This window comes from Solanum lycopersicum, chromosome 7 (assembly GCF_036512215.1).
Source record: "Solanum lycopersicum chromosome 7, SLM_r2.1".
Lineage (NCBI taxonomy): Eukaryota > Viridiplantae > Streptophyta > Magnoliopsida > Solanales > Solanaceae > Solanum > Solanum lycopersicum.
Window position 1 is genome coordinate 51,548,437 of NC_090806.1, and position 27,767 is coordinate 51,576,203.

Genomic DNA, 27,767 nt, shown 5'->3' on the forward strand with positions numbered 1-27,767 from the left:
TGATAAGTAGAATCAAGAAGCTAACTGAATTCTAGGAACCTAGTAGATGAAAGGAATCCACATATGTGGTGACGAAAATTTACGGAGAAATTCTTTGATTTCATACCAAACTTGAAGAAAACCTGTTGTGTGTTCTTGAGAGTGCTGGTCGACTTTTCTTCTTTTTTTGCTCTAAATTTGGTGACTTCTTGAGAACGAATGTTTTGGGTAAGTTATGACTTGAATATTAGGCATAAATTGAGTAAAACGACGTAGTTTAACTGTCCAACGTATAGGAAAAAATATCAAAATGACCTTGACTTAAAAGTTGACGAAGCCCTCCCACGTCGCCACTAACGGACCATGATCCGTCAAGTAGGTTATGGTTCTTGGTTTAGTGTCTACTGGTTAAGGACACTTTCCAATCTACGCTCCACTTTACGAACCGTGTGAAAGACCATGGACCGTGAAGGCCACAATGGTTCTTCACTTGGTTGGGCTTCTACTTGCTCAGGATGACGGACCCATCCATAGCTCGTGGTGGGTCCGTGGTTCCGCCCTGAGTCCTGGTGACTGTCTCATTTCAAGGAGTAGTCTCACAACTCGCGTGCGGATCCACGACCCGTAAAGGGCTCTGTGGTCCACCACTGTTCCATGGATGTGAGCCACGAGCAGGTTGACGAACCGTGGTTCCTTTCACTGTGAATCCTTCTGTGGTTCACTACTTTTCATGCTGGCTAGGTCTGCTAAGTTCTGAGATGTTACAATTATGAACTCAGTGGAGAACATTAGTTTTGCTAGATAGTTTTAATTTTTTTTAATACAAAATAAAGATGAATAGGGAGCATTTGTTGATTTTTTTTTGTAATCTTTAGTGCAATTGAAGCATTATTGGTTTATTTGGTTCTTTTTTTTTTTTGTAATTCAGAAATATTATATACATTATCGAAAAAGATATGATAATTAAGTGTATATAAGTGGTCGTTATGATTACATAACTATGATGATTGTAGTGTATTTTTTAAGTGGCTGTTTGGAATACAAAAAAACTGATTGATAAGGATACAAATATATAGGCATTAATGTAATATAATATTAATCTCTGGGATATAACTTTTTACACAGGATACAAGTATGAAAGTAAACACATACATTTATCAATCTTGAATGCGAATATTGTTAAATAAATATTACTATGTATTTATTAATGACTTGTTTTGTATTTTTTGGAATACAAAGCAAAATATGGGAGATTATGAAAGATGGAACGAAGATATTGCTACATTAATTACACAATAGAGACAATTATTATGAAAAAATATGCAACATTTAGATATTTAGTGAATAAAATTGCTAGACACATTGATGTTGATTTAGGATACAATTTTGTGAAACTTAAGTATAAGATAGAGGTTGTAATGCCCTTTAGAAATACACAACGAGACTTACATTTTTATTTTATAATTTTTTTCGTGAAATAGTAATACTTTAATATTTAACTTTGCTTAATGCTAATAATTTATTTAATATTGTTAATGTGAAATGTGTTTTATTCATACAGAGTGTGTTGTGACAATTTTTTAAAATAAAAGAAAGAATGCATTACACACTATGATGAGAGTGTAGTAAAAGAAAGACGTGTGTTTCTCAAATTGATAAGGAATAATTTAGGTACTCCGAATTTTAATAATTTTGTATAAAACTAAAAAAAAGATAGTTTACATGTTTTCTTTTATCCTTATCTCAATTATAATAATAATAATAATAATATATATATATATATATATATATATATATATATATATATTTTCTTATATTTTTAATTTAAAAATTAAAAAACCAAACACATTAAAATTGAGGGACTAAAAATTTAGGGCACGTGAGAGAATAGGTGTTGCCAGGTAAGTGATGTGTCGATACCCTGGCGTATCAGACAACACTCGTCTTTTCATTTCCCATAATCACGCGTCATGTAAACGCGTAGAATATACTCCAAATTATTACCATCCTTATTTTTTTAAGATTTTATATATATATATATATATATATATATATATATATATATATATATATATAACACAAAAAGCAGAAAAAAAAGTATAAATAAATAAAAATGGAAGCATATATTCAAATTCCTTCTTTTTATTTTTGTTTTTTTCGTATTTTTTAATCTCTGCTTTAAACCTAACCCTAGCTTTGTACTGTAGATAGAGAAAAGGGATTTTTTTTTTCATATTTTCGCAGGCGGAAGAAAACCCTTCAGATCGATGATCTCAGTATAGAAATCACAGTTGTAATCTTTTCTTCTTTGGTTTTGCAAAAACCTTTCGTTAGGGTTTTCGTTCATTTGTAATGGAGCCTCGTGTGGGTAACAAGTTTCGACTTGGTCGCAAAATTGGTAGTGGATCGTTTGGTGAGATCTATCTTGGTAAGTTTTTACCCACAATCTCTCAATTTCTTCTTGTGTTTATTGTTGATTGATTCATGTTTTGGTGGGTTCTGTAGGTACTAATATTCAGACTAATGAAGAAGTGGCAATTAAGCTGGTGAGTTTTTTTTTTTGAGTGTTTGAATGTGTGTTTTACTAGTAATTTACTCTAGTTGTGCTTGTGTTACTCTAATTCAGATTTTTTTTTTGGTATTTTGGATTGGAATGTTTTGTTTCTGATCACTTGGATTTCAATTGATCTTGCCATAGTGGAGTAGTGTAGTTGAAGTGCATTTTTTATCTGATGTGTTGGGGTTCCTTTTCTTAACTATTAAGTGCTTGTAAATTGAAGTTGCTTCTCTGGTGAAGTACCATTTTTCTCTATAGAGTGAAGTTTAGTAGTCTAATGTCCGTCTTAAGCATCAGAAAGTTGACATGACCTTGGAGGTTTATTGTATTGTTAAATATTTGCCTTTTTCTGGTAGGAATAAACAATTCTAGTGGTATTTTTTCAGGGAGTCTGTTTGTCTTCTTTTTATTTACAGAGTAGAGCTGATGGATTTTAATATTAATTCATAGAACGCTTGCTATGTCGATTCTAACTTACTTATCAGAGTGATCTTTATGCAATACATTCTTGTTTTCCAGGTTTTCATCTTGAATAACAAGTTGAATGAACACAAGAGTATTTTGAAATGTAATTTTTTGCTGGATCGATCTTTCTTTTGCTTAACATTTCCTTGCTTTAAAAGATTGTAAATATGTTCTAGTTCTAGTGTATAAAAGAATATGGAACATTTATGTAAATATTTAAACTGTTTCACAAGGCTTGCATGGTACTTTTGTTGGGATTGTCTATCAGGGGATCTGCTTTGCTTCTGTTTCTGTAACTTCATGGTTTATATTGGTGACAAAAAATGATGTTTGAATTTTTTTGGCACGTTATGCGTGGAGTTCACTTGTTTTGGTTGAGGTGCATTCTTGAAGTCCATTGTGAACTCTGTGTTCGTCCAAACTTTGAAGGCAACTGGGTCAGAAAAAAATGTCTTGCTCCTTGTCCCATTGCTCAAACAGCGAGTGCCTAATGAATACTATCGATTGCTTAAATGGGAGTGTGTGTTGAGTTCAAGTGAGCATTTTTAGAAGTTCATAATTGTAACGTTTCATAGGATTCAAGCACACTGCCAAGCGAAGTCCGGTGTTTGAGTGGAGAAGGGTAGACGGCGGGCCCATTATCCACTGAGTTTAGAAGGCTGTGATTGGTCAATAGGGCGGGTCACAGATGGATTTCTCGGTTATTAAAAAAATAGTTTCCTAGGACATAAATTTATGGAGAGAAAGCAAAGATTCGCAGCTGGAGGACATCTTTGATGTGTTATATGATTGGCTTATTAGTGCATCGATGCTGATTCTTTGTCATGGTTTAATGTACCCATATATTTCTGTTGAAACCTCTGAAAAGATTCCATTTTTGGACCAACATGACAAAAGACGTGATAGAGTTTCTAATTTACTGTATTTTGGGGGAGTGTTCTAAGATTCCAACTTCTCCCAAGTCCAATTTTTATTGAAACAAAACTTTGTTTCCAAATTTTGAAGGAAAGCCATACATCACATTTTTATTAGAATTTCAAATTAACTTAAAAATTCTGTCTTACAATGTTAACCTCATTGAAGTGAAATATATCACTTCCCTGGATTTTAACTGTGGTTATTATTACTTATTAAAATATAACATGGTTATCGGTCTAGTATTTTTCTGGTTCCAGAGGGAGGGGGGAAAAGGTCAAGATATCTATTTGACTGTGAGTTCAGACATCATTTCTTTATCATTTGGAAATGATTTTATTTATTTACATATTTAGAATTACATTAAATGCCTTACATCATGAATGTTTATACATGAAATTGCTTACTTAAAAGTTAATATTATGAAATATTTATCTTTAAATTTGTACGTGGTATCCAATCGTTCCTAAAATGTTCTCTAAAAATCTCTGTTCTTAGTAATCCAAGCTTACTATGGAAAAGAAACTTTAAACTTCTATTTATAGGGGTCTATTTTAGTCCCAATGGTGTGTACACGTAGTGAAATAGAAGTTTTGCTGCCATTAGTTGTGGACATTCCAATACTACTATATAACAGTTCACTGGTTTTAGCTCTGAAACAGATTCCATCCCAGTAACATTTAAGATTTTGACATACCTCTTGCTTGTTGAACTAGCATTAGGTTATTAATTCTCATTAATAGCATATTCCTATATAACAATTATCTGCAAGATATACGGACCAACCAAGATGCTATATTTGCCTGTGTCTTTTCAGATCTTGGCTTTTAATGTCTTGTCTTTTTGTGACACCATAAATAGCCATTCCATCTATATCTTTTTATTATGTTTCAATATGTTTATTCAATTTTGCAGGAAAATAATAAGACAAAGCATCCACAGTTGCTATATGAATCAAAGTTGTATAGGATTCTTCAGGGAGGAAGTAATGGCTTTTCCTGTGTCCCTTCTTTTTTTCCTTACAAAAATATCCTGTATCTACTCTCTTACCTAGTTTGTTTTTGTTAGCTTTGTAATTGTAACACTTATGTTGTAGCTGGAATTCCAAACGTGAGGTGGTTTGGCGTGGAGGGAGATTACAATGTTCTGGTCATGGATTTACTAGGACCCAGTCTTGAAGATCTATTTAATTTTTGCAGCAGGAAGCTTTCCCTGAAGACAGTTTTAATGCTTGCTGATCAAATGGTTAGTTTTTTTCTCAGAGCCTCAAATTTTAGTGTCACTGTACCTTCTCAAAATGTGGAGGTTATATGTTTTTTTTTTGTAATTACTGCAGATAAATCGTGTTGAATTTGTTCATTCTAAATCATTTTTGCATCGAGATATCAAGCCAGACAATTTTCTTATGGGCTTGGGAAGGCGTGCAAATCAGGTCTCATTTTTAATACTATATCTTTACTAATGTCTCCACGTCTTTGTCGGATTTGTTGTTTCTTTAATATTTTGTTGACTTAAAATGCAGGTGTATGCAATTGACTTCGGTCTAGCCAAGAAGTATCGAGATACTTCATCTCACCAACACATTCCTTACCGGTAAGTTGATCCTGTTTGGTTAGATATCAAGTATTCACAGAACCTTTGTTTTTGTCTTCTTTTAACTATGAATATGTTCTACTGGAGTGTGTAGTAAATTATCTCTTGGGCCTTGTGGTACTTTCCCTTATTTTTAAAATATTTGACTTGGTTTTAGCATTGGAAGCAAACTTGAAAATTTGAGGTTGAAATGTATGTGTTATTGCTATAAAACACAATTTAAATATTTTATTTAATGACAAGAACTCAACTTAATTGACAAGCTGAAATTACACCATTATGCGAAATACTATATCCTAAAAAAAGAGGATGACATCATGATCCAATAAGCTTGTTTATTCAGATTTCTCTTTTTAAGTAAATCAAATTGCTTATTTCATAAGAAAATGAAATGTTTATTAGTGCTTGAACTAACACATTAAATAGTCCTATCGAGTTCAGTTGAGCATTATGTAAAGTTTATATGCTCGGGCTGTTTTGACATATTAATACAAAAATGCGAGATTCTGATTTGTATATAATGGGCATTAATTCAATATGAAATGTACGATGTGCTGCTTAATTAATGCTTGTGTTTCTACTGAAAACTCTTACATTATGTTTGGATGAAAGGATGGAGATGAGAGAAGACTAATGATTGTGCTAAATCTTGAAAAGTACAATATCTTCCCCTTCTCGGTCCCTTCTGTTTCTTAAAGAAAACCTGTGCTGTGAACATCTGGATAATCCAGCTTAGAATTGTAAGTTCAACAGTGGGCTGCTCACTATTCATTCAGAGTACCCTTAGAACCTTCTGGTGTGAATATCTTTGTATTCCAGCTTAGACCTGTAAGTACAACAAAGGGCTATTCACCATTCATTCAGATTGCTTTAGGATGTTTATTTAATGTTCATGCACATGCATTCAGGTATCTAGCATTTGTGAATCTGTCACCTCTGTTTGCTTATAAGATGTGTTCTGATTTTTTCCTCTGTTCAGTGAGAACAAAAACTTGACGGGCACTGCAAGATATGCAAGCATGAACACTCACCTCGGTATCGGTAAGTGTTCTGGTTCTTTAGGTTTGCTTGTTCACTCTTCTGACAGTTGAGTTCTGCTGTCGTTGAACTTAATGTACTTTTTTGGCAATTCCAGAGCAAAGCAGGAGGGATGATTTGGAGTCTCTTGGATTTGTTCTTATGTACTTCCTCCGAGGAAGGTGATTTTTTCTTCTACTCTGTCCTCTCTTGTTTTTCTTCTGCTTGTGTTTGACATCTATTTTTTGCAGTCTTCCTTGGCAAGGGCTGAAAGCAGGAAATAAGAAGCAGAAGTATGAGAAAATTAGTGAAAAGAAGGTTTCAACATCTATCGAGGTAATTTATTTACTAATATGGTGATTGGATTTTTTTATAAATATTTTTGTATGGAACCTAACTGCTAGTCTATGTTTCTGTAGGCTTTATGTCGAGGTTATCCTACTGAATTTGCTTCATATTTCCATTACTGCCGTTCTCTGCGCTTCGAGGATAAACCAGATTATGCTTATCTGAAGAGAATATTTCGTGACCTCTTTATCCGCGAAGGTAATAATAAGCCTTCAGAAGCTGTTTTTAGCTGTATGTAATATATAATCTAGCTTGTCGTTACAGTTCGGTTTCCCATTGCAGGTTTTCAGTTTGATTATGTTTTTGATTGGACTATATTAAAGTATCAGCAATCGCAAATTGCAGCTCCTCCTTCCCGACCTCTTGTAAGTTGTACAACTTCTCTTTTTTCTTCATAAGTGATAAACTTGTGTCTGACAAGGGTTGCTTTTTTTAGGGTGCTGGTGCTGGAACCAGCTCAGGCATGCCTCCAGTTATTCCCAAGGCAGAAAGACAGGCAGGTTAGTTTCTGGCCTCTATGCGAGCTCGATTTTCTAGACTTAAGCATATTGACTCTATTTTTGCCGTGTCTGACTTTTGCTAACTTTACTTAACTACTGGCCAGGTCTCCTTGTCTCTCTGTTTATAAAGGATCTCATTAATCATCTGCTTGTACTTTCTTTTGCAGGTGAAGATGAAGGAAGACAATCAGCAGATCCCTCTCGGAGGAGAAGTCCTGTGCCACCACTGATTACTTCTGGAAGTTTATCCAGGCAGAAAAGTCCTATTGGAAATGATTCCACGAGCAAAGAGGCTATGGTGAGTTTGAGTTGGATAAATAGAACTTCCATAGGAGAGTAACTTTCAAATGCCAGGGGCCCTGAAGGCCAATAACAAGAGATTTGTGATGCTTTCCATAGTTAATGACTTGTAAGGCTGTTACAATGGAATTTTCTTGATCCCAAAGTCTTCCATTATTGCAGATAAATTTTCCCTGAGATGCTAGCCCCTTGGCTAAAGATGTATATCAGCCAAGGGGAAGTAAATAATAATGGTGTTTTCAAAGTTGTCAGAGTTGAAGCTTACTTTTGTGCTACAACACAAGTCTTTAACCCTTTCCCCTCCAGTTTTCTGAATCATACCAATATTTGCAGTTGTCAAGCTCCAGTTTTCTGGGAAGACCTAGTGGGTCTCTGAGGCAAGGTCTAGTCTCTGGCAGCCGTGAGACTTTCACCATGGGAAATGACTCTGACCCTACACATTCTCGCACGCCTGAGGCAAGTCCAGCAACTATGCACAAAATATCAGGTGGACATAGAAGCTCTCTACTTGGTGGATCATCTGATCCTAGGTATGCCTCATCTAGCAAGAATACTTCTGGGATAAAGAACTATGAATCGGCGCTCAAAGGAATTGAGACTCTACATTTTGATGATGAAGAGAGGGCTCATTGATTGCAAATCCTTTCACATGTAAATTTTTACTTGTTTGGTAGACTTCAGATATAGATTGAGGCCCTGAAAGCTTATTTTTGTTTGAATTCGTGGGTTGGAAACTAGTGAATGAGCAGTTGTTATTCACTCTGCCAAAAGATCTACAGCAAATAAAAAAATCCAGATGGTGCAAATGCAGGAGGTGTGAGGTTCTGTCAATACTAACTCCAACATGGTGCATGACTCTCTATAGATGTAGGCAATGCATGCAGCATTGTCTATAATCATTTAGTTCTGTCCAACTCTAGGGGATCAGTTAAACTGTATATTAAATTTCCCCATACTTTTAATACTTTTCAGGTTAGTAGATGTGGTTCATTTAAATACAGTTCTCAAATATTAGTGTTCTGGTAATTCATGTGTAGCTTGTTGTGCAAGGATCATGCTGTGCTCATTTCTCTCTAGTATATCAATCGTAACAGAATAGGAGGTGTTAGAAAGGATGGTCATATTTTGTACTTTTGGCAGCAATTTTTAATCGTTTGTTTTCTGTTTCTTGCATTGCATAGTTGTGTAGTGAAAGTACAATATAGAGAGGTATGTAGGTACCTTCACTTGGTAACTTATTTGCTATCACAACCTTGAGAAGTGTTGAAGATAAATATGAAATACAACTGTGAGTTATACTCGTTAGATTTCTACTTTACAAGTATTTTTTTTTTCTACTAAGTGAGGATCTGAATGGCCCATATTCTCCCGATTTTCTTGTTATGCTTTGTTTATAACAAACAAGTTTGCAGAAGTTTGACATGGATGCCTTTGCTGATGTGTGATCCTTGTCGTAACTTGTTTGTGTTGTACATTTCGTATTGTTGGCGTGCATGGCCCATGAAATCAAACTAATTATTTTGATGATAAAACACATTTCTGTTCCCTCTTTGCCTTGTCTATTAAACTCTTCATTTCTGGTTCGTTGCTCCTATTCTTGTGTCTTCTCTTTAACCCCAACACTGTAAGGTCACTCTTCTCCTCCTTTGGGTGTTTGTCCACATACAAGTCTTCCGGAGCGAATTCCGATTTGTTCGGTGTCCTTGCGTGAACATTGGACACGAGATCATTTTCTTTTGAGGTCTAACTTATGAGTAGGTATGTCTGTTAATACAACATTAACGCATACCCATCAGCCCAACTCAAAGAAGATACAACCTAAAAAAGTAATAACTACTTTTAGATCCCTTTATTTTTTGATTCTTTTTGTTTTTGAAAAACAAAAATTTTTAGGTGGAAGGTGGGGTGGGGTGAGGGTGCCTACGGGAGGGGTAAATTTTTTTATTTTTTTTTGAAAAATAAATTTATTTAAATGGATTAAAATCATTTTATCCAAATCATATTTGCCAAACCATTTTTCCTCAATTGATATTTGACCATTCAAATATGATTCAATTCAACCATTTGTCACCATTAGTCAAAAGCTATTCTTGTATAGCTTTAAATGATTATCAATTTAACGTGTATACTCGCATTGTGTCCATGTTGGTCAATCTATCTCTTCTTTCATATTTCATACTTATAGATATATTGAACGTTCACATTTTATTCTTTCATATTTCATACTTCTAGATATAACTAAACTTCCACATTTTTTCAAATTTGAGATGTATTGATAATTTTTAAAATTATATCATTTTTTAGATAAGGTTTTGTGTAACTATTAAATATTGATCTGAGTTTGGACAAATTTATCATTAAAAAATTATTTCTAAACTAACCAAATTACTACTATGTGCGTAATAAATCATATGTTTTGTCAATTTATCAATTATTACTAGACATACATTAATTTGCCAAAATATTATCTTCAACGCCAACAAAATAAAATAGTAACCCGAAAAAACTTACCTGCACTTGTGTATACACTGTATTAATGCAATTGTCATTAATTATTATGTGATTTAATGAAGTAAAACACATGTTAATTATTAAGTAAGATTAAGTAAAATGAACTGTAAATTTAAACACTATTAAATTGGTGGGTGTGGGTAAGTTTCACCCCTTATCGATCAGCACAAGTCATCTTTTAATAGGTCTAATCACTTGGTTGAAACTAGATGTCTGAAGACTTGCACATTGCTTCTTTCTGGATAGCCCTAGCCAGTAGCCAACTGGTACCTGGTTCGCAACTCTTGGTTATTGAGCCTATCCCTCTAACCTTTATAACTTAAATAACAGGCATGCGTCAAGCACTACACACTACATCGATGCCCCCTGCAATTTATTAGCAGAGAGGCACTTTTAACAGCCCTATACTTTGTTCTGAATCATAACATTTTCGATACTAAACACAGATAGCTTTTTTCTTGGAAAAATTATTGCCAAACACCAATCCGACATCTAGTTAGTGTACAAAATATGCACACAATTGCAATTATCATGACTTATCTTTATCAAATACTGTCTAATATAATATGATAATCTAAACAACGCAAGTAAATTTCAACACCATTAACATGTGATTAACTCACAAAACCAACAATTTTAACGACATCATCAATTTTCAATTGACTAGCCATAAAACGAACTAGTTGCAGCATTTGATTTCATAATAATGTAATTAATTTATTACCACAACTATAATTTGCTTCAACTGAGAGATCATTTTTTTTTTAATCAGTATAACTGCAAGAGCATTTTTTATATCCAAACAATCAGTGTATAAATCAATAATAGCACGATAGAGAACAAAAATGGAGATTTCAAGACAGAAAAAGAATCTCGACGGTAAGGGAGTAGAAGAAACTAGAGACGGTAGAGAAACACGAAATAAAAACGAAGAAAGAATAAGATACCTCTAGAAAATGAGTAATATACCAGAGAAAAGAAAGAGCTATCTTGAAGAAAAAAGAAGAAGAGAACAATAGATTAAAAAAAAGGATAGGAAAAGTATCGTCACGGAGCAGAGGAAACAAGAAGAGAATTGGAGGAGGGAAAAACAACAAATTATACCTGGAGAGGACTGGGAGTACTCAAACTATACGAAAAACCTTAGTTTTCTCTGCTCCTTTTTCTCTTCTATGTTTCATCTTTCAATGTGAGATTCAAAGAAGCAGCCACTTGTTTCCTCACGTGGATCACTTTGCACCTTATATCCAAAGCAAGCTTCCCCGAAATACCATCATTTCACCCTTAAAGGGATATAACTATGCATCACTTCTTCCCTTTAAGGGATGAGAAAATGCTTTTAATAATACAGAGCACTAGGAAAAATGGGCTTCAGTAAACAAAATATCAACATATAAGAAAAACTAAGAAATGCTGGATACACCATCAATAGATGATGCACTAGATTTTTCCTGTCTAGTCTCTACCAGTGTTATTAACTTAGCTTCATCCACAAAGTCATGCATTTTATAGAAATTTGCACTTCAAAGTTCAGTTGATGACGTGCAAAGTGATCCCAACGAGCAACAATCAGTACTTTGAATCTAAATTTTGTGTAGTGTATAAATATCGATATTGTTGTATACTGAATTAGTTATGTTAGCTGTAAGTCTACATATTCTTTGAAGTGATTGAGAAACCTGTCAGGAGCTGATTCCTGCCCCCTCTACCTAGTCGCAAGTCGACAATTATGGTATTAAATTCATACAATTTGGCATTTTCTATGTGCACTTCACTTGTTGTTTTTGCATTAAAGAGACAGAATATAGCAGCAGAAAACAACACCATAGTATCAAAAAAGTAACTAGTGAAGCTGTTATTCATAGGAAGAGGGAAAACGGAGGGTAAGTACGACATACAAACTAATCAAAATCACATAACCAGAAGTGGCTATGGAATATTATGTAAGGTGGAAAGTGGATTTTAACTAGACGAAAGCAGTGAACATCTGAAGAAGATTGAAGTTTCAGCAAGGAAACTTGACCTCTTTAGCACAGTGAAGTTATTTCAATAGTTTGATAATCAATAATGGATTTTCTTCCGAACAGAAGCCCAAAACTAAGTCATTAAACTTCTGGAGAATAACAGCACCTTCCATCTTAATCTAGAAGGTCGCTGAATGTATAGATCTAGTTATGGAAATTTTAAGAATCAATTTTATTAATATGCACATCTCAGTCATGGATGAAGTTCGAATCAGAACTATTGAATACCAATACAGGCATCAGTCTAAGCACCTTGGTGGGCGGAATTAGCCGATACTGGGAGGATACGATATCGGATGGAATTATCAAGCTGTGTACAAGGTTGGACAGCTACTACGATACAACAAAAGAATAAAAATAAGAGCCAATCTACTTTGGGGGAATTTAAACATTCTTCACACTCCACTCGGAATCGAAAAATGAAAACAAGATGACTACAACTTTGTACGGAAAGCAAAGACTCATTAATGTAACAACTCTTGAATAAATCCAATAAGAAATATAACATAAGTATTACTTAATCCTAATCTGGGCAACCAGAAATGGAAATGCATCAAGAAGAATGAGACATAATTTTACTCATTCAAAGCAATATAATACAGTAGAGTATATTATTTGAAAGAAATCTATATATAACATACTTGAAAATTCTAGATCAGGTCCAGCCATAGACAACTTTGGTACACCTTTCTTTAATCCAACGAAAACTCTTCTTTATGGATCCCTTAACCTTTCCTTCAACAGTGTAAACCTTATAACTAGCCACTCTCTTCTTCCTCTGCAACTCTGGATCATTGAAACTCCAGCTCTTAGAAACTGACCCATTACTGGACTTACCTTTCTTAAACTTCACTTCCTTGGACAACTCCATCTGAGTGTTATTCGATGCATAGGAAGCACTATAACATCGAAACCCATTTGGGTTGGGGTTTGAACTGGGTTCGCTGTAACCGTTACAAAAATCACTAGAATAGCTGTACCTTTCGACTTGTCCTCTGGAATCGTTATATGACTTGTATCTCAAGTCATCCATGGTTGGATCTTCGAGTTTATTTTGTGAATTTGGGGACTTTGATTTTGGTTCACCTTTGGATTTTCCCCTTTTCCATTGTGTCGGTGGTCGTAGGAGTAGCAGCGGGGAGGTGGAATTGCATGTTATGTCCCAAGTTTTAACTGCAATTATGTCACGTTTTGCTTACCTAATTTGACCTATTTTCCCACCTAAATTATATTGGATTAATTTAAACATTTCAAAACTCAAGTGAAAATATTATAGATAATAACTTTTTAAGTTTCAATATAATTAAAATTTACATCTTAAAACATAGATTAAAAAATAAATAATTTAACTGTAGAAAAGTAAAACAAGTATTAATAAAAGAGTAAAGTTACACAGATTATTGACTTGTCCGTTGAGATACTTGTTGTATGTGGCAAAGGAATAATAATTTGATCAACTCTGACAGATATTTATGAGCATTTTCCTTTTGAATGATGTGATTATGTAAAAGAAAATTTACTCATTTTAGAAGATGTTACCTCTAGTAAATTTGGAGCTCCACTTGTTCCAAAATTTTGCATTAATACCTCTACGGACTAGAAATAAATGTAAAATTAATTGTTCATTTGTTTAGCTTTGATATATAGAAGCACCTGATACACATCGCTAATAAAAAGTGATAGGTATCTCATGATATTTGTTGAGATGCACAAAAAATGATTTCGACACCTGATAAAGTGGAGCTTATTTCAAGTCCCACTTTTCTTGTCTAGAAAAGAAAAGATTCAACCATAATTTTCTAGAGCTTTCGAGTCAAAAAAGTCTGCCCTTAATCTACAAATCCAGAAAATGGTTCAATTATTCACGCTGTTACCAGTTACGCAAAATGTCGATGGAAAAAAAGTTCTCGAAAACTCAGTTAAAAACATTTAACTTCATGTCCAAATTATACACCATTACATACAAATAGGACAGAGACATTATCAAATTTTAAATGAATCTATCATATTCTTTGTTGTCTACTTCACAGCTGTGCAATAGCAAGTATGATTTAGCTTCCTCCAAGACTTTGTTTCACAACAACAAATTAAGCGTTTTTAAGCACAATCGGCTTTGTTTATGTGTTACACTCAATTATTTACATTTCATGCTAGCATCACAGCCAAGCACAAGCAAAAGAGATGAATGAGAAATTAGAGGCGAGTAGGGATTACATTAACAAGTGCAGTTACCCCAAGATTGTATGTTACATTTTTCTGACGTAGAGAAAAACCATAAAAATGTTAAGTCATCCGCATCACCTTGTCGTGCCCTTGTGTTGTGCATTCAGAACAGATAATTTCGTGTGTCATCTGAATATCATTTGGAGTGATGAAGGTAATAGCAGGATGCCTTCGCCAGAAACACATCATCAGCATTGTTACTGGTGGATGACCAGTGTTCTCTAAGAAACAGTAGCATAAAGCTTGGAATCCAAAACATAAATACTCTTAACACACAACGATTCATGCTCTCCAGCATGAAGCTTAATGTGCACTGCCTTTTCTATTCATTACGTCGTGGTAATACAGGAGCACACACATCGGCTGACCAAGAATGCAGAAAAAGCACCAGAACATCATATTGCCAACCTAGAAAGATTATATAACTTAATGTGATTCGCTTTTAATTACATTTTAAATGAATGTAGAAGAAGGAATCAGCTGAGCATATGAAAATATAACTACACCTAAAAACATACCATCGAGCTTTGGAACTGATTTTGTAAGAAGTTTGTGAGAATGACCAAAGGAACCTGATGAAAGAAACATCGCCATATTTAATCTTCAGCATGGGCAAAAAAGATAATTTTAACATTTTCAAATATTGATGTTTTAATAGCAGTGTTCTTTGGAAACATGAATAACAATGAATTTAAGTTCTATGCACCTGATGAAAATGACTACTAACCTGCTATAATTAGTTAGACTACGCTGATAGTGTAAATTTGTAGCCAGTGTATACAATTTAAATCCAATAACATAAAGCTAAATGCCATTACCTGGAACATAATTCCAATGAATGCCCAAAACTTGAAAAGGCGACAAGGAACAGCAATACACAGCTGCAGATAGGCAGGAACACGTCATCTTAGAGACTCAGACCAGTAGTTGTAAGTTGCCATTACTGGGTTATGTTATAAAAAATGGAAGAGGGAGGAAACAACATACCTCATGGAAAACAGCAGATACAAGGAAAGCAATCAGTAACGCGACCGCCTGCACCAAGCGTAAGCGGATATTAAACTTGTCAAAGCAGAGAGTGCAAAATCATTTCAAGCAACAGGTTAGTGTTTTATCCTATTTACACTCACCAATTAACTGAGATCTGACAGATAAATACTTCTACATAAATATTCTCTTGAATTGTCAACTAAAACGTACGTTATGAAGGTCGAATATCAGAGGCAACTATTCTGTTTTTAGCATAAAGACGTAACCTTAAGGTTTTAAACCCATCTAACTGGAAATATTTGTACTTGCAGATCGACATATAGTAAAAAGGTGAAAATGCTGCCATGAGTTCTCTAAAAAATGCATTTTGAATTGAGGAATCATGAACGAACATAGATTGCTGCACATACGATGAAACTAAAAGTAGAAGAAATATCAGAAATCAATTTGGAGAGGCAAACACAAGAAAAGTATGATATATACACGAAAAAACAAAAAAAGGAATTATTGAGACTGAGAAGGCAGGTACCTTTGGAATTCCATTCCTTAAGCAGGGGAAATAAATGTGACGAACCATCCACTTATGAACAGGCTGCAATAATCACAAGATACACTGTTACTAATATAAAGGAAAGGAAAAATGCCTTGACAAAGATGGAAGCTGAATTGCCTTGTAACTTGGGGTTCTTTTATATGGTGGAATAGCAAAATTGACTTGGCGAAGCAGGACATCATCAAGGCCATAATTTTACGTGGTCTCATGCAATCTGTCGGGTGGACAGGAAATACTCCATTCAAACTCAAAGAATAGTTTCATAGAAGAGGGAAAAACACAGAACAAAGCCTATACTTTGGAAACCATTTGAGTTAAAAAACTCAAAAATATTGACCAATTCTAACAATTAGATTTAACGTACTCCCTCCGTACCATTTTATGTGAGATAGTTTGACTCAGCACGAAGTTTAAGAAAGAAAGGAAGACCTTTAAAACTTATGGTCCAAAATGAATGATAGAAATTTGTGAGGCTGTAAATCATTTCATTAAGGGTAAAATAGACATTTTATAGTCAATTCTTGCATAATATAAAAATGTGTCATTCTTTTTGGGATTGACTAAAAAGAAAAGTAAGTCACATAAATTGGGACAGAGGGAGTATTATTTAGGGTGTTCATTAGGATGGACCAAAGATGCTCCCTTTTTGTAACCTAATAGGTCAACCTGAATAGCCAAATGGACACTCATACTTACACCTATTTGTGTTCCCAGCCCTCGACTCCATGAGGTTTCATCCAGACAACTACACATGGTCAGAATTAGTGTTATAAACCCCTCTAACTGTTGACCAAGGTTATGTTAAGTTTGTGTAAAACAAGAAATCTGTTTAAGTGTCCGGATGAAACCCCGTGGAGCATAAGGGTTGTTATACAAATCAGTGCAAGCACGAGTGTCTACTTGTCTATTCAGCCTTAAATTTATTTAAGAACGATGAAATATTGAACAAACCCCAAAACTAAATGGGACATTCAGAAAAAAACTACAAAGTGTTGAACAATAGAGACCACAAATAACTCAATGCAGAAAAGCCTTTATTATACTTAGGGTAATAAGTTTCATTTTTTAAAAAATGACCCTTCTTTCTTTAAGGGGTAAAAGTTGATTCTGTTACTAACCAAAATGACATCCTTATTGCAGTTATATTTAATAACAAGTATGACAACAGAAAAATCAAACTACAGAAAATAAATAAACTAAACTATTGATATATATGTTACTCGGACTCTTCAAACATGTTGCCGCACCCATTTTGGATTCCATATGCACTACTTCTGGAGGATCTGACTCGCACATGTGTCCAAGCAACATAGATTAACTCGAAGTCCATTAAACTCACTTTAAGTAGTAACCTAAAGGCAGAATACCTTAAGACCTTCCTAAGCTTGGCATGAATTATTAGTTGCATACCTAAACTACGGCAGCCAAATGGGCGGGTTGAGCTGAATTTAGGCAGATCAAAATGAGTTGAGTTAATAAAAGGGCGGGTTTAGACATGTGTGAAGAGGTGCATGTTTGGACATATGGAGGTGCGGAGCGGGGTAGGGCAGGGAGGGTCGAGATAAAATAATTAAATTATAGAGAACATTCAGCAGCCTTAGGAAGAGCACTTGGGTGAAACCAAGAAACATAACACAACTTCTGAACTGTTGGATCAATGTGGGCAATACTACAATTAAGGAGGAGAGATGGTAGATTGTCCCAGCTTGTTTAAAGTGGACAGTGTGGAAATAAAGGAATCAAAGATGTTTTGGGGGCAAGAAGAACAATTTGCAGAACTTTAAGATGAATTGTATAGCTCATTCTTATTTTTTGTGTAAACAGAAAGGCAGAAGAACTTTTTGATGTTTTAGACTGTTTAAGACAAACAGCACAGATGGAGTCTGTTTTTAGTTTGTAATACTTTTGGAAGGGGTACTACTTTGATGTAGTATACCTGTGGTTAAATAGAAGAAAAAGTTACCTCTCAAAAAAAAATTATATGTGGGTGTTGGACTTTGGTGAGTTTTAGAATTTAAAGTGATCCCACAATTTCCTGGTCTTAAGAGTTCACTCATGTTTGGAGATCGTCATATTCATGGGTGCACTTGATATCACAGTGATTAATCTCAGCAGAGACCCATCAGGGATTTAAACTCTAGAGGTTCAATTTTTAAGGTTTTGTATTTTTTATGTTTACACATTCATATATACTCCGTAAGTCCCAATTCATATGACACACTTTTCTTTTTAGTCAGTACCACATGGAATAACACATTCCTTATTTGAAATATGTTTAATGTCAATATCAACAAATTACCCATGTTGAGTCCCCCTTATATGGCAGAAAGTTCACAAAGGTAAGGATAGTTTTGGAACATTGTCTTCCCATATTTCTTAAACTCCGTGCCTAGTCAAATTACATTCCATAAATTAGGAGGAAGGGAGTAACATTTATTGTAATTTTAGTAGACTTTTATACATAAATTTATGCTAGGCATTGGAAGTACTGGGTACAAATGAACCTGGTGCTACTATGTTGCATCCGCCCCTGTGTATAAGTTATTCTATTCTTATGAATTTTGAAAAGCAATTTGGAATATATCATTGACACGGAAAAATGGAAATGAAAATAATCTAAAACGTACCTAAACTTAGGAAAATGTAACATGTATTTTGCAGAGTTACTGCAGCCGCTAACCAAAACTAATGCAGATCATTCTTATTCCATTTTTAATATTGATAAGATTTTTAAAAGATATTTACAATGTCAATATGCAGATGTGTAGAACCGTGCATCACTAATTTCACAACTAAATTCTTCTATAATATTAATCATTAGCAGCAACCTTTGAAAACCTAAAACTTGTTTCAACTTTAGATCAAACCAGTTTTATGTTATTTCCAAGCACTACCTTCATTGTTTTAAAGCTCTAAAGGCCCCCCCAAAAAAAAGAAAACAGAACTTAAGAACACAATTTAATTCCCTAACTGACTTGGAAAATTCCAGCCAAAAGACCAAAAAAGAAATTAAACTGACGTTTTTAAGGAAAAGAATACTTGAACAGGGCAGGGGTTGGTGGACGTGGGTATAGTATAGGGAAGGTTGACGGGGTGAATGTGCTATGTGGAGCGGGGTGAATTTGAAATTTTGCAGGTTAAGATAGAAAACGCACTGCACTGCTTGCCATCCCTATAGTTGATTGTCATTCCTGTCAAGTGTACTTTTGGAAAGATACAGGTTGGGCAAAAGATATTTTGTTATAGCAAACTGTGGAGTGAAAGAGTGGCAGACAATTGATTCTGTTAAGGAAGGCTTTACAAGTGACAATAACATCATTTCAGAATGTACTTTTGGTAGAAACTGAACATCAATCGAATAAGTAGACTTCTTGGTCAATAAGACAACAACATGTTTGCATGCATAAGAATCAGGAAATGATTTATCGTAAAAGGAAGATAGACATACCATATTCCACATTCTCCAGTACTGATAACAGCAGCCACAGCAGGATAATCACATAAGAAAGAATAAGAAACTCCAACCAGATCTGAAACATTTAGTATAACAGAAGGCAAAGTGATATTTGAATCTACCTCATCAATTGTTTTGGCATTCCACCAATCCTTGTAGAACTCACGATCACCAAAACATAGTAGTTCGGCAAGTATATTTAGCCTGAAGACAAATATGAAATATGTGAACAGAACTAAGTCCCTTTGATGCAAGGGAACATAAGCCAAATATTCGTTTTAGTATTATTCAGAGATCAGAGTAGAAGTTTTTCATATCCTTGTTAACACAGTTAAGAAGTTCCACATTAGAAAAGGGATGAGCAATTGGTCCCCTAATATGGACTTGGACAATCCTCACCCTACAAGCTAGCTTTGGGGTTGAGTTAGGCCCAAAAGCCATATCTTTGCATGGTCTCAGAGCCAGGTTCTCCAATTCTTTATTCACCAATGTTGGACCCCATTTACATGTACACGCTCTAACGAGGTCTGGGTGTGCAGGGGAGTGTTAAGAAGTCCCACATCGGAAAAGGGATGGGCAATCGGTCTCCTTATCTGGACTTGGACAATCTTCTCCCTACAAGCTATAGCTTTTGGGTTAAGGGCCAAGATCCATCTTTACAAACACCAACGCCATTCCGAAGAGGAAGCAAAGAGATAAATTATATCTGTATCTTTAACACTAACAAAAATAAGGAAGAATGAAAAATAAGGAAGAATGCATTGTTTAAACATCAGATGAATTCTAATGACATGTCAACAATCATAACTGTTCAAAGGATTCAGAAGGCCTGAGCATTAAGGCATTCATAACTAAAAGGTACTTTCTTATTCTAGGGGAACCTTTTCTCTCCTTTTATTTGGGAGGGGTTGGGTGGAGTGCGGGAGGGGGAGATGGACAGATTTTCAATCAGATATATGATAACTAAAACCACTCAGGAACATTGAGAACTACGGAGGTTCTATTGGTGTACCATCTGATACTTCCTTTCCTGCCTGATAGTAAGCACTAATCATGTTTAGAAACTCAAATTTTAGTAAGTGATCAACACTTCAACAGTTTCTAACGAAGCATCAAAGTTGAATTGAACATATTTCGATTGGGAATGGGGAATCTGCGGAGACAGACACTTCAACGATGTTAATGGTACGTGTTCTGAAGGATTTTACAGCACACATTTCTTGCAAAAAAAGGAATTCAGGCATCGAACAGAAGGAAAAACAGTAAATATGAATTAAAAGTAGAGGGACATACCAAAGATGAAAGATGCAATAAAACATGCAGAGCCAGACATATAAATTTGGAACCGAAAGCTTCAATACCCTCTCAATGGCATATAAAAGGTTTCCTTTCAAAGGATGTTGTGAATTTTGCACTATTGGGTTAATGTACTGCACAAGTATGCATCCCGTCAGAATATATTTATGCTAATCAGAGGAAATTCTGAACCTTCACGAAAGAAAAAATCACCTGTTCTATGATGAATCCCATCAATCCTGTAAATATTACTAGCTTGATGAATTGTCGGGCCACCCAACCTTTGCGAATGCATGGAGTGCGGGGATAGCTAAGCTTCAGATAACAGAATAAATAAATCAAAAAACTAATGAGTTGATGTAGAAAACAACTCGTAGAGTGAAATCTCTTTGATCCCTTATATAGGATTTTTATTTGAAAGGGGATTTAATGATAAGATGATAGCTTCAGTAATCTATTTCCTTTGGTTATCAAACATAAATAAAACTTATAAGATTTTAGCGTATAATTTTTTCCGTAAGAAGGAAGAGGGAACCACAATAAGTTATACATTTAGCTAGAATTGAGCTGTAGGATCAGAAGTAGTGGCAGCAAAAGCCAGAAGAAGTGGTAGTGGCGGATGATACCTTCCTGCATTTGGTGGACGGTGTGGAAAGAAAGAAATGGGAGATGCTTTTAAGATAAAGTTAAGTCCACTCGCGATGTAAAATGGAGCTGTCTAGTCAGATTATTTTTTTGGTGTAAGGAGAACTGTATAGAGGAAATGGATGAATTTGTCGATTTCTTAGGAGCTTTGTAAATCTAGATTCTATTTTCTCCTCTTGTAAAAAGTGTTTGAAGGTGACCAGCATCCTTTAATGCTGAGGAATACAACAGTACTTTTGAAAAAAAAAAAAAAGGAGAGAGAAAAAAGAGTCCTTCAATATTGGATTATCATGGAATGAACTTTGTTCAATTCTAGCTTAATCGTTTGGCTTAGTTGTCTTTCAGGACCAGACCCAAAATTAGCATGACAAAATACACTGTTTTAGTCAAAATGAAGGAATATGTTCAATTCAACAACTCCCTAAATATACTAATTTTGCTTGACTTAACCTGAACTTCTAAATTACAACTGCTCTTGGAGTCTGAGTATGAACAGTACAATTCAATAGGGAATTCAAAGGCAGCAATGTAAATAGTTTAAAGAGTATTATATAACCCAGTCCTTTTGCAATCTCAATAAGTAATTTAAAACATCTAAACACCAACAATACTAATTCCTAGGTAAATCGTCAAGCATACAAGAATGACAAGTTATACTAGTTACATGTGTATCTTCTTATAAAATGGTGATTTTAATAATTTGCCCCATTCGCACCAATATTGTTTGACAAGTTGTTTTGAGCACGGAATCTATAACAGAAAGCATTTGAAGGTATGTATCAATAATTGTAGTGAGGGAAAAATGAGGATTCTAACAACTGATTTACCTAGTTGTTGGAACAGGCGAGGAAGTAGCAAGAGACAAAAGACTTGGTGGAATTTGATTCCACATTGCATTTGGTGGACAGTGTTGAAGGAGAGGAATAGTAGGAATTTTGAAGATATATCCAATTCCATTCACAAGGGAATTGTATTGTATCTCTATATTTTTTGGGTAAAGAGATAGGATTAGAGGAGTCGGATCAACTTTTAGAATTCTTAGATCCTTAAGAATTATGCTTTTTGTTCTTTTCTGATTTTCTAAAGGCCCCCAACATATCCTTAATGCTGAAGAATACAATATTTACCAATTCTCACAAAAAAATTAGGATTCTAACAATTAGAGACCCGGCCATACGATACATACTATAGGATAGCAGACTAGCAGGAAGAAATTAGACTTGTTAAAATTAATATGAGGGATCAGCATCCTGCAAAACAATTTCAAAATAAAAAAAAACAAAAATAATAAGTTGATGACTACCAACACAAGATACCTAACACCAAATATACTATTCGTAGCACTTACAACACCAATTTAAAGATACTAGGTTGTCATATATTTAGAAGATCGATAGCCCCTCTCTCCCACTTGTTACCTAATTTACTTTACCCTCGTAGCCAAATTGACCAATGCTAAGAATGATGTCAGATCAAGGGTGTGGCCTAGCTGATTTCTTTCTATCTGTAAAAGCCAGAGTTACCGGTACTTTTGCTGGTGGGACGTTGCAGGTACCCTGTAGAATTAGTCATGGTAGTATTTAATGATAGAGTTTTAAGTTGCAAAATGCCTGATAGATTAGGAATAGGTTGGTGGTCAAATTATATAACTTTGACCATTGAAGTGTATGTATGATAGTTAATTTGGCACATATCAAATACAAGTTCATCAGCAATAATGCCTAGTCCTTTATGACCAAACTTAAAACCTGAAAGCATCAACTAGGCACAGTCATCCACTCCTAATTTCTGTATTAAACATTGTAAACCACCATAAATAAGTTTATCTATTTAAAATCAAGGTTAATTTGCAATCAGACATAAGCTAATGATGCAGGTTCGTTACAATGGAAGAAAATGATTGGATAAAATTTTGCAAGATTTCACTGATCCTACCTGATAACATAATGTTGGAGCCACCATGAAGTAAGCCAAACTCTTGAAGCTGACATCATAAGAGTAATCCGCATCCGAAGTTTCAACCTAACAACATAAATAAGTGAATAACAAGAACAACATACCCAGTGAAAACCCACAAAGTGGGGTCTGAAACAAGAGAAAAATGAAACAAAAAAATAAAAAGGCTAGATGTAAGAGATTCGATATAAAATTGCTCAAAGCACAAGAATAAGATAAATCACTTAAGTTGGTTAATCTAATGGTTTTTAATATTCACACCCAAAAATGAAGCTTTAATCCAGCGCAGATCCTATGGGTCCATGAGAAGAGGACACAGATTAATAATACCTTATCCATAGACTTTGCAAGTACCCTCATATCGTGATTTGTATGTGCATAAGAAACCAGCTTCATCCACACAATACAAGCAACGAGCATCAATATGACACCAGACAGAAAAGCAGAATCACACCTGTGCAGTTTAAAAGCATTAACTTGATATTAATTTAAATATACACCAGCTAGAGAAATCGCAGTTGGACAGGTACAGTTGAAAATTCTCCCCTCGTAATGGTAATCCAAATTTTACATCAGTGATTGTCCTTTCCAACTTCCCAAAATGAAGGTTTTAAAATGTCTCAAATAGTTAAACTCAGAATCAAATATTAGTTCCAAAGCAGAACTCCTGTCCCAATAAATAGTCATTTTTGGACATCTAAAATATTCACTACCTAGAAATTTCCCAGTTTTACCACAAAGATGGAAGCAGTTAGAACCGCCTATCATACACTTTTAAGAGGATATATATCAAAGCTTCAAGATTACAATGCATAAAGACATACTTGAGAATGACCAGAACTGGATACAAAATGGCAACTGTTGTTATAGTTATGTGAAGAATGACCACCGCCTGCAGCATCACGCAGAAATTATTGATTAAGTTTGAGTCTTAAAGTATTTGTGGATCATAAAAATAGTCAAAACATCACAAGCGAAAATCACAATAGCCACAAACACCAACATAAACTTCCTTCACTACAGGAAAACGAGTCGGTGAGAACTCCATGTGAAAGTAACAAGGATGGATTTTAGAAAGGAAAAAATAAGGAAACATAGAAAAAGAGGTCATCTTGACTTACACGCTCAGTCAAATGCCTCTTCTGTGCCATCTTCTCCACTAGGAAAGCAGTGACAGGCAAAAGTTGAAGAATGAGACTGGAAGCAAATGAAGACTTTCAAACTTTTTTGTCCAAAGAATAGAGGGTATTAAGATCATAGCAAAGAGAAGGGAGCATAAATGACAATACCAGCACATTAGAAGCGGCCAATCCCTTAAAGACTTTGAACTAAACCAAAATCCAGCCCTAATTAACAGGCCATACTGCAAGAGTAGTCAAAGTTTGTCATCTGCAGTATCATACTTAAAACATTCTGAAAAATGACATATTATCTCTTTTGTAACCCTATTCCTATTCATTGATTGGCTCAGATGGTGATACTGATGCATCAAACAAGTGGGCAGGCAACAGATTGCACTGTCTAGTCAAATCAATTACAGTGATATAACAGAAAGATGTATACCTTCATCAAATTTTCGATAATCAACCTGCTGTTAACAGCAATCAGCACCACAACACAGAGATTGAACAAGCCTGCATGACTCTACCACAAGAACCATATATTGGGTATCAGCAAAGAATTTTATGCGCACTTTATACAAAGGTATAAGCTCTTGTGAGCCACATGAGATGCAGTCAAGAAATACACGAAACTGAAAGTTTGTAGACTTCCCCTTTCCTCAGTAGTTCATACATCACTAGCAAATACTAATAATATACCACAGTAACTCGTTTATAGCATAGTGCTACTTGTGAGCCACATGAAATGCAAAATCACGAAAAACATGAAGTTGAGTATCTTTTGTTTGCAAAAAGTTTATAGATTTCCACTGTCTTCATTCTTGAAAATGAGAAAGATTTCTACTGTCTTCATAAGTTCAAAAATCATTAGTCAATACTGATAATATTTCACTGTAACTCTTATCATTTGTCAAGGTGACCTGCTATGCGTTTCCTCTACAATGCACAGTATAGGTGTGATCGAACCAAATATCACAAGAACCAATTACCTATTAACAGTTCTATATAGCCTCTATGCTTTTTCTCTATGAGTATATCCTAAATCACAGAGGGCGAAAATTTATTATTTAGAGGATGGGTTAAGGACAGCTTCTCTTGTGGCATGATCACTGACAGTGGCAGGACTACCGTTTTGGCTGACCTCTTTGTTTTAGTACCCTATCTTTCAGATTAGGGGTAAAGACAGCTTCTTTTTCTGCATGATCACTGTTTGTGGCAGCAATGCCCTTTGGTAACCATAGAGTAATGGTTGGTACATCCAAAAATTGAAAACCGGTACATGAAAAAAATTGGAATTGCAAGATTTTAATTTTAAGGCACTAGGTTTAAGTCGTGTGATTGAATGAAGCACATCAAGGACAATGGCAAATTGCAATGCCTAGTTTCCTCTGATGGCAAGTCCTGCTGATGCTAACAGAAAGTGTAGGACTAATGTGCGGGCAGTCTCTTTGAAGTTCGTGTCTTATAAAAGAAAAGGTGCTGCACATTGAGCACAGTTGATCCAATTTAGCGGACAATTTCACTCAAGGAAATGTGAAAGTCAAGTTGCCCAATGATATTGAATGCCTATGTACTTCAACTTCTGCAACTAATTATCATCACCGCTAGTATTCCCAGCCTTTAACAGGTAATCAGAAAACAGGGAAATACTTTTGGACTAAGGCATTTAGATACATTCTCTCATAAATCATAGATCACAATTACATCCTAAAATCGAAATGCTTCCACTCAACCCAAGGCTTGTTTGACCTCTTGTTAAGCACAAATGAGGAGCCACCAAAATTACTCTGTTATTGTAAACTCAGTTTCGAATCTCAGCAACGTCATACTATTACAAACAATTTCCGGAAACTGATTATACCAGAATTAAAAATAAAGAAAATAGTGAAAAATAAACACACCTGTCTGAAAATGGCGTCAGAGCTAAGAGGACTCTCTCTGATTCGCCGGTGAGCTGGCGCGGACGCCCTGTAAGAAAATTTATAGGCAGTTGTTTCTTCGGTTGTATTGCTTTCCTCCTGTCCATTGGCAACAGCCTCCACCTCCTCCCTTGGATTGGATTCACCAACCGATTTACTCGGCTCATTCATCCTTTCAAATCCAGCATCGCTACTACATACATCGTCACCGTTAATTGCAGTAGCCGGCTCAAAACCATTACCACCACGTCTTCTCCGAATAAGATCAGATTTAATACCCGATGCCGTTGCCGTTGCAGTGGCGGTGGCTCCTTGATTCTCCGGCAATTCCATGATTGGCATTACAAAATCAGAGGAGATTAGAAATGGAAACCGACATGCAGTTATCGATAACTGAAAAAGAGGATCTAAGATGAGGATATTGGTGCTTAAGGCGGTTTGATTTTTGAATTTTTCAGATAACACTGGACTTGGATTTATATGTTTTTAAGCAATGCGTGGAATACGTGCTGTGCATTTTTGGGTGGAAGTGACAAAGATCACAGAGGCGTTTGGAAGTTTATGCTATGAGGTGCCAAAGATTATTTCTTTTTTATAAGGCAAATTTGGTTGAAAGAATGGCTGGACAAAAATGGGGACTTAGTAACAAAAGGAAGAAGAAATAAATTAGTGGAAAAATCATATATTGTTATTAGCGGGGGACCACATTGTTGTGAAGTCAAAGGATATTTGTTCTCCATTATTTAACATCCTTTCCTTTACATTTGACTACCTACTTTTATTCTTTCTATTAAAATTAAAATTAATACGGGTCTAAAAACCATTAATTGACCTAAAAATATATATATCAAAATGCAGGAATTTTAACAACTTACTATTTTTATATTCTTGATGACATCTCCCTCCGGTCCTCCTGTGCATTCGATTTTGTAGTTATTTTATACAGTTTGATTTAAATTTTTGGTTTTTAGTTTTAAAGAACTATAAATCAATTCAAATCAAAATAAATTTGATTTGGTTTGGTTTTTCTCTTTTTAATTTGAATTTTTTCAATTTGATTAATAAGTTATGTTTATAATTAGAAACATAACACAATTATATTTGCAATTTAATTTATATATAGAGAGAATATAAATTTCTTAAATATATTTTTTTAACATAAATCACAATTAAAACATAATGCTCAATATTTAAAAATATATCAATTATAGATGTCCAAACATAAAAAAATAAACTAAATCATAATAAAAATAACTAAAAAAAGAAAAAAATGGTTAAGTCCAACTTATTCTAATTATATATATATAATTCGTTTTTTTTTGTTTTTCAGGTTTTCATTTTTCTAAATTCGAAACCAAACAAAAAAAATAAACAAAGTAAATTATAAACCCAAAACTAAAT

At 34.7% G+C, this 27,767-nt stretch overlaps 2 protein-coding genes and 1 long non-coding RNA gene across 5 annotated transcripts; 1 reads left to right on the plus strand and 2 right to left on the minus strand.

Annotated features, from left to right (window-relative positions):
• The first annotated feature begins 2,038 nt into the window (after positions 1 to 2,038).
• On the plus strand, positions 2,039 to 8,840 carry LOC101265454 (casein kinase 1-like protein 2). 3 transcript variants are annotated; one of them, XM_026031970.2, is made up of 14 exons: positions 2,039 to 2,407; positions 2,485 to 2,525; positions 4,832 to 4,901; positions 4,985 to 5,161; positions 5,253 to 5,348; positions 5,439 to 5,509; positions 6,489 to 6,550; positions 6,645 to 6,708; positions 6,778 to 6,862; positions 6,946 to 7,072; positions 7,157 to 7,239; positions 7,311 to 7,374; positions 7,542 to 7,672; positions 8,008 to 8,840. In XM_026031970.2, the coding sequence occupies exons 2-14, from the start codon at positions 2,503 to 2,505 to the stop codon at positions 8,305 to 8,307; spliced, it is 1,353 nt and encodes a 450-aa protein (XP_025887755.1). In that variant the 5' UTR covers positions 2,039 to 2,407; positions 2,485 to 2,502; the 3' UTR covers positions 8,308 to 8,840. The 3 variants fall into 3 exon arrangements, with proteins under 3 accessions (XP_025887755.1, XP_004243748.1, XP_069142992.1); XM_004243700.5 differs by having other exon boundaries at positions 5,013 to 5,161; XM_069286891.1 differs by having other exon boundaries at positions 2,115 to 2,407; positions 3,577 to 4,901; positions 5,013 to 5,161.
• Positions 8,841 to 12,673: 3,833 nt separating this feature from the next.
• Positions 12,674 to 13,886, minus strand: LOC101265147 (uncharacterized). The gene is made up of 2 exons (XR_011210712.1): positions 13,749 to 13,886; positions 12,674 to 13,430 (listed from the first exon to the last, which is right to left on the minus strand). It is a non-coding gene; the product is annotated as an uncharacterized lncRNA (long non-coding RNA).
• Positions 13,887 to 14,259: 373 nt separating this feature from the next.
• Positions 14,260 to 27,022, minus strand: LOC101264840 (diacylglycerol O-acyltransferase 1A). Its single transcript, XM_004243698.5, has 16 exons — positions 26,349 to 27,022; positions 24,890 to 24,970; positions 24,616 to 24,689; positions 24,448 to 24,523; positions 24,151 to 24,218; positions 23,657 to 23,780; positions 23,306 to 23,392; positions 20,939 to 21,040; positions 20,723 to 20,859; positions 19,552 to 19,633; positions 19,424 to 19,444; positions 15,952 to 16,014; positions 15,420 to 15,467; positions 15,251 to 15,313; positions 14,951 to 15,004; positions 14,260 to 14,840 (listed from the first exon to the last, which is right to left on the minus strand). The coding sequence occupies exons 1-16, from the start codon at positions 26,706 to 26,708 to the stop codon at positions 14,736 to 14,738; spliced, it is 1,545 nt and encodes a 514-aa protein (XP_004243746.1). The 5' UTR covers positions 26,709 to 27,022; the 3' UTR covers positions 14,260 to 14,735.
• Between the last annotated feature and the right edge of the window lie 745 nt (positions 27,023 to 27,767).

What these genes read in the sequence shown, in the direction of transcription:
- LOC101265454 (XM_004243700.5), top strand. Translation starts at nt 2,332, where the DNA reads ATGGAGCCTCGTGTGGGTAACAAGTTTCGACTTGGTCGCAAAATTGGT. An exon ending in TAATGCTTGCTGATCAAATG is followed by an intron (nt 5,162 to 5,252) that starts GTTAGTTTTTTT and finishes TAATTACTGCAG; the next exon opens with ATAAATCGTGTTGAATTTGT. An exon ending in AGGTTTCAACATCTATCGAG is followed by an intron (nt 6,863 to 6,945) that starts GTAATTTATTTA and finishes ATGTTTCTGTAG; the next exon opens with GCTTTATGTCGAGGTTATCC.
- LOC101264840 (XM_004243698.5), bottom strand. Translation starts at nt 26,708, where the DNA reads ATGCCAATCATGGAATTGCCGGAGAATCAAGGAGCCACCGCCACTGCA. An exon ending in TAAGGAATGGAATTCCAAAG is followed by an intron (nt 15,468 to 15,951) that starts GTACCTGCCTTC and finishes CGCTTGGTGCAG; the next exon opens with GCGGTCGCGTTACTGATTGC. An exon ending in ATCAGTTCCAAAGCTCGATG is followed by an intron (nt 14,841 to 14,950) that starts GTATGTTTTTAG and finishes TAATCTTTCTAG; the next exon opens with GTTGGCAATATGATGTTCTG.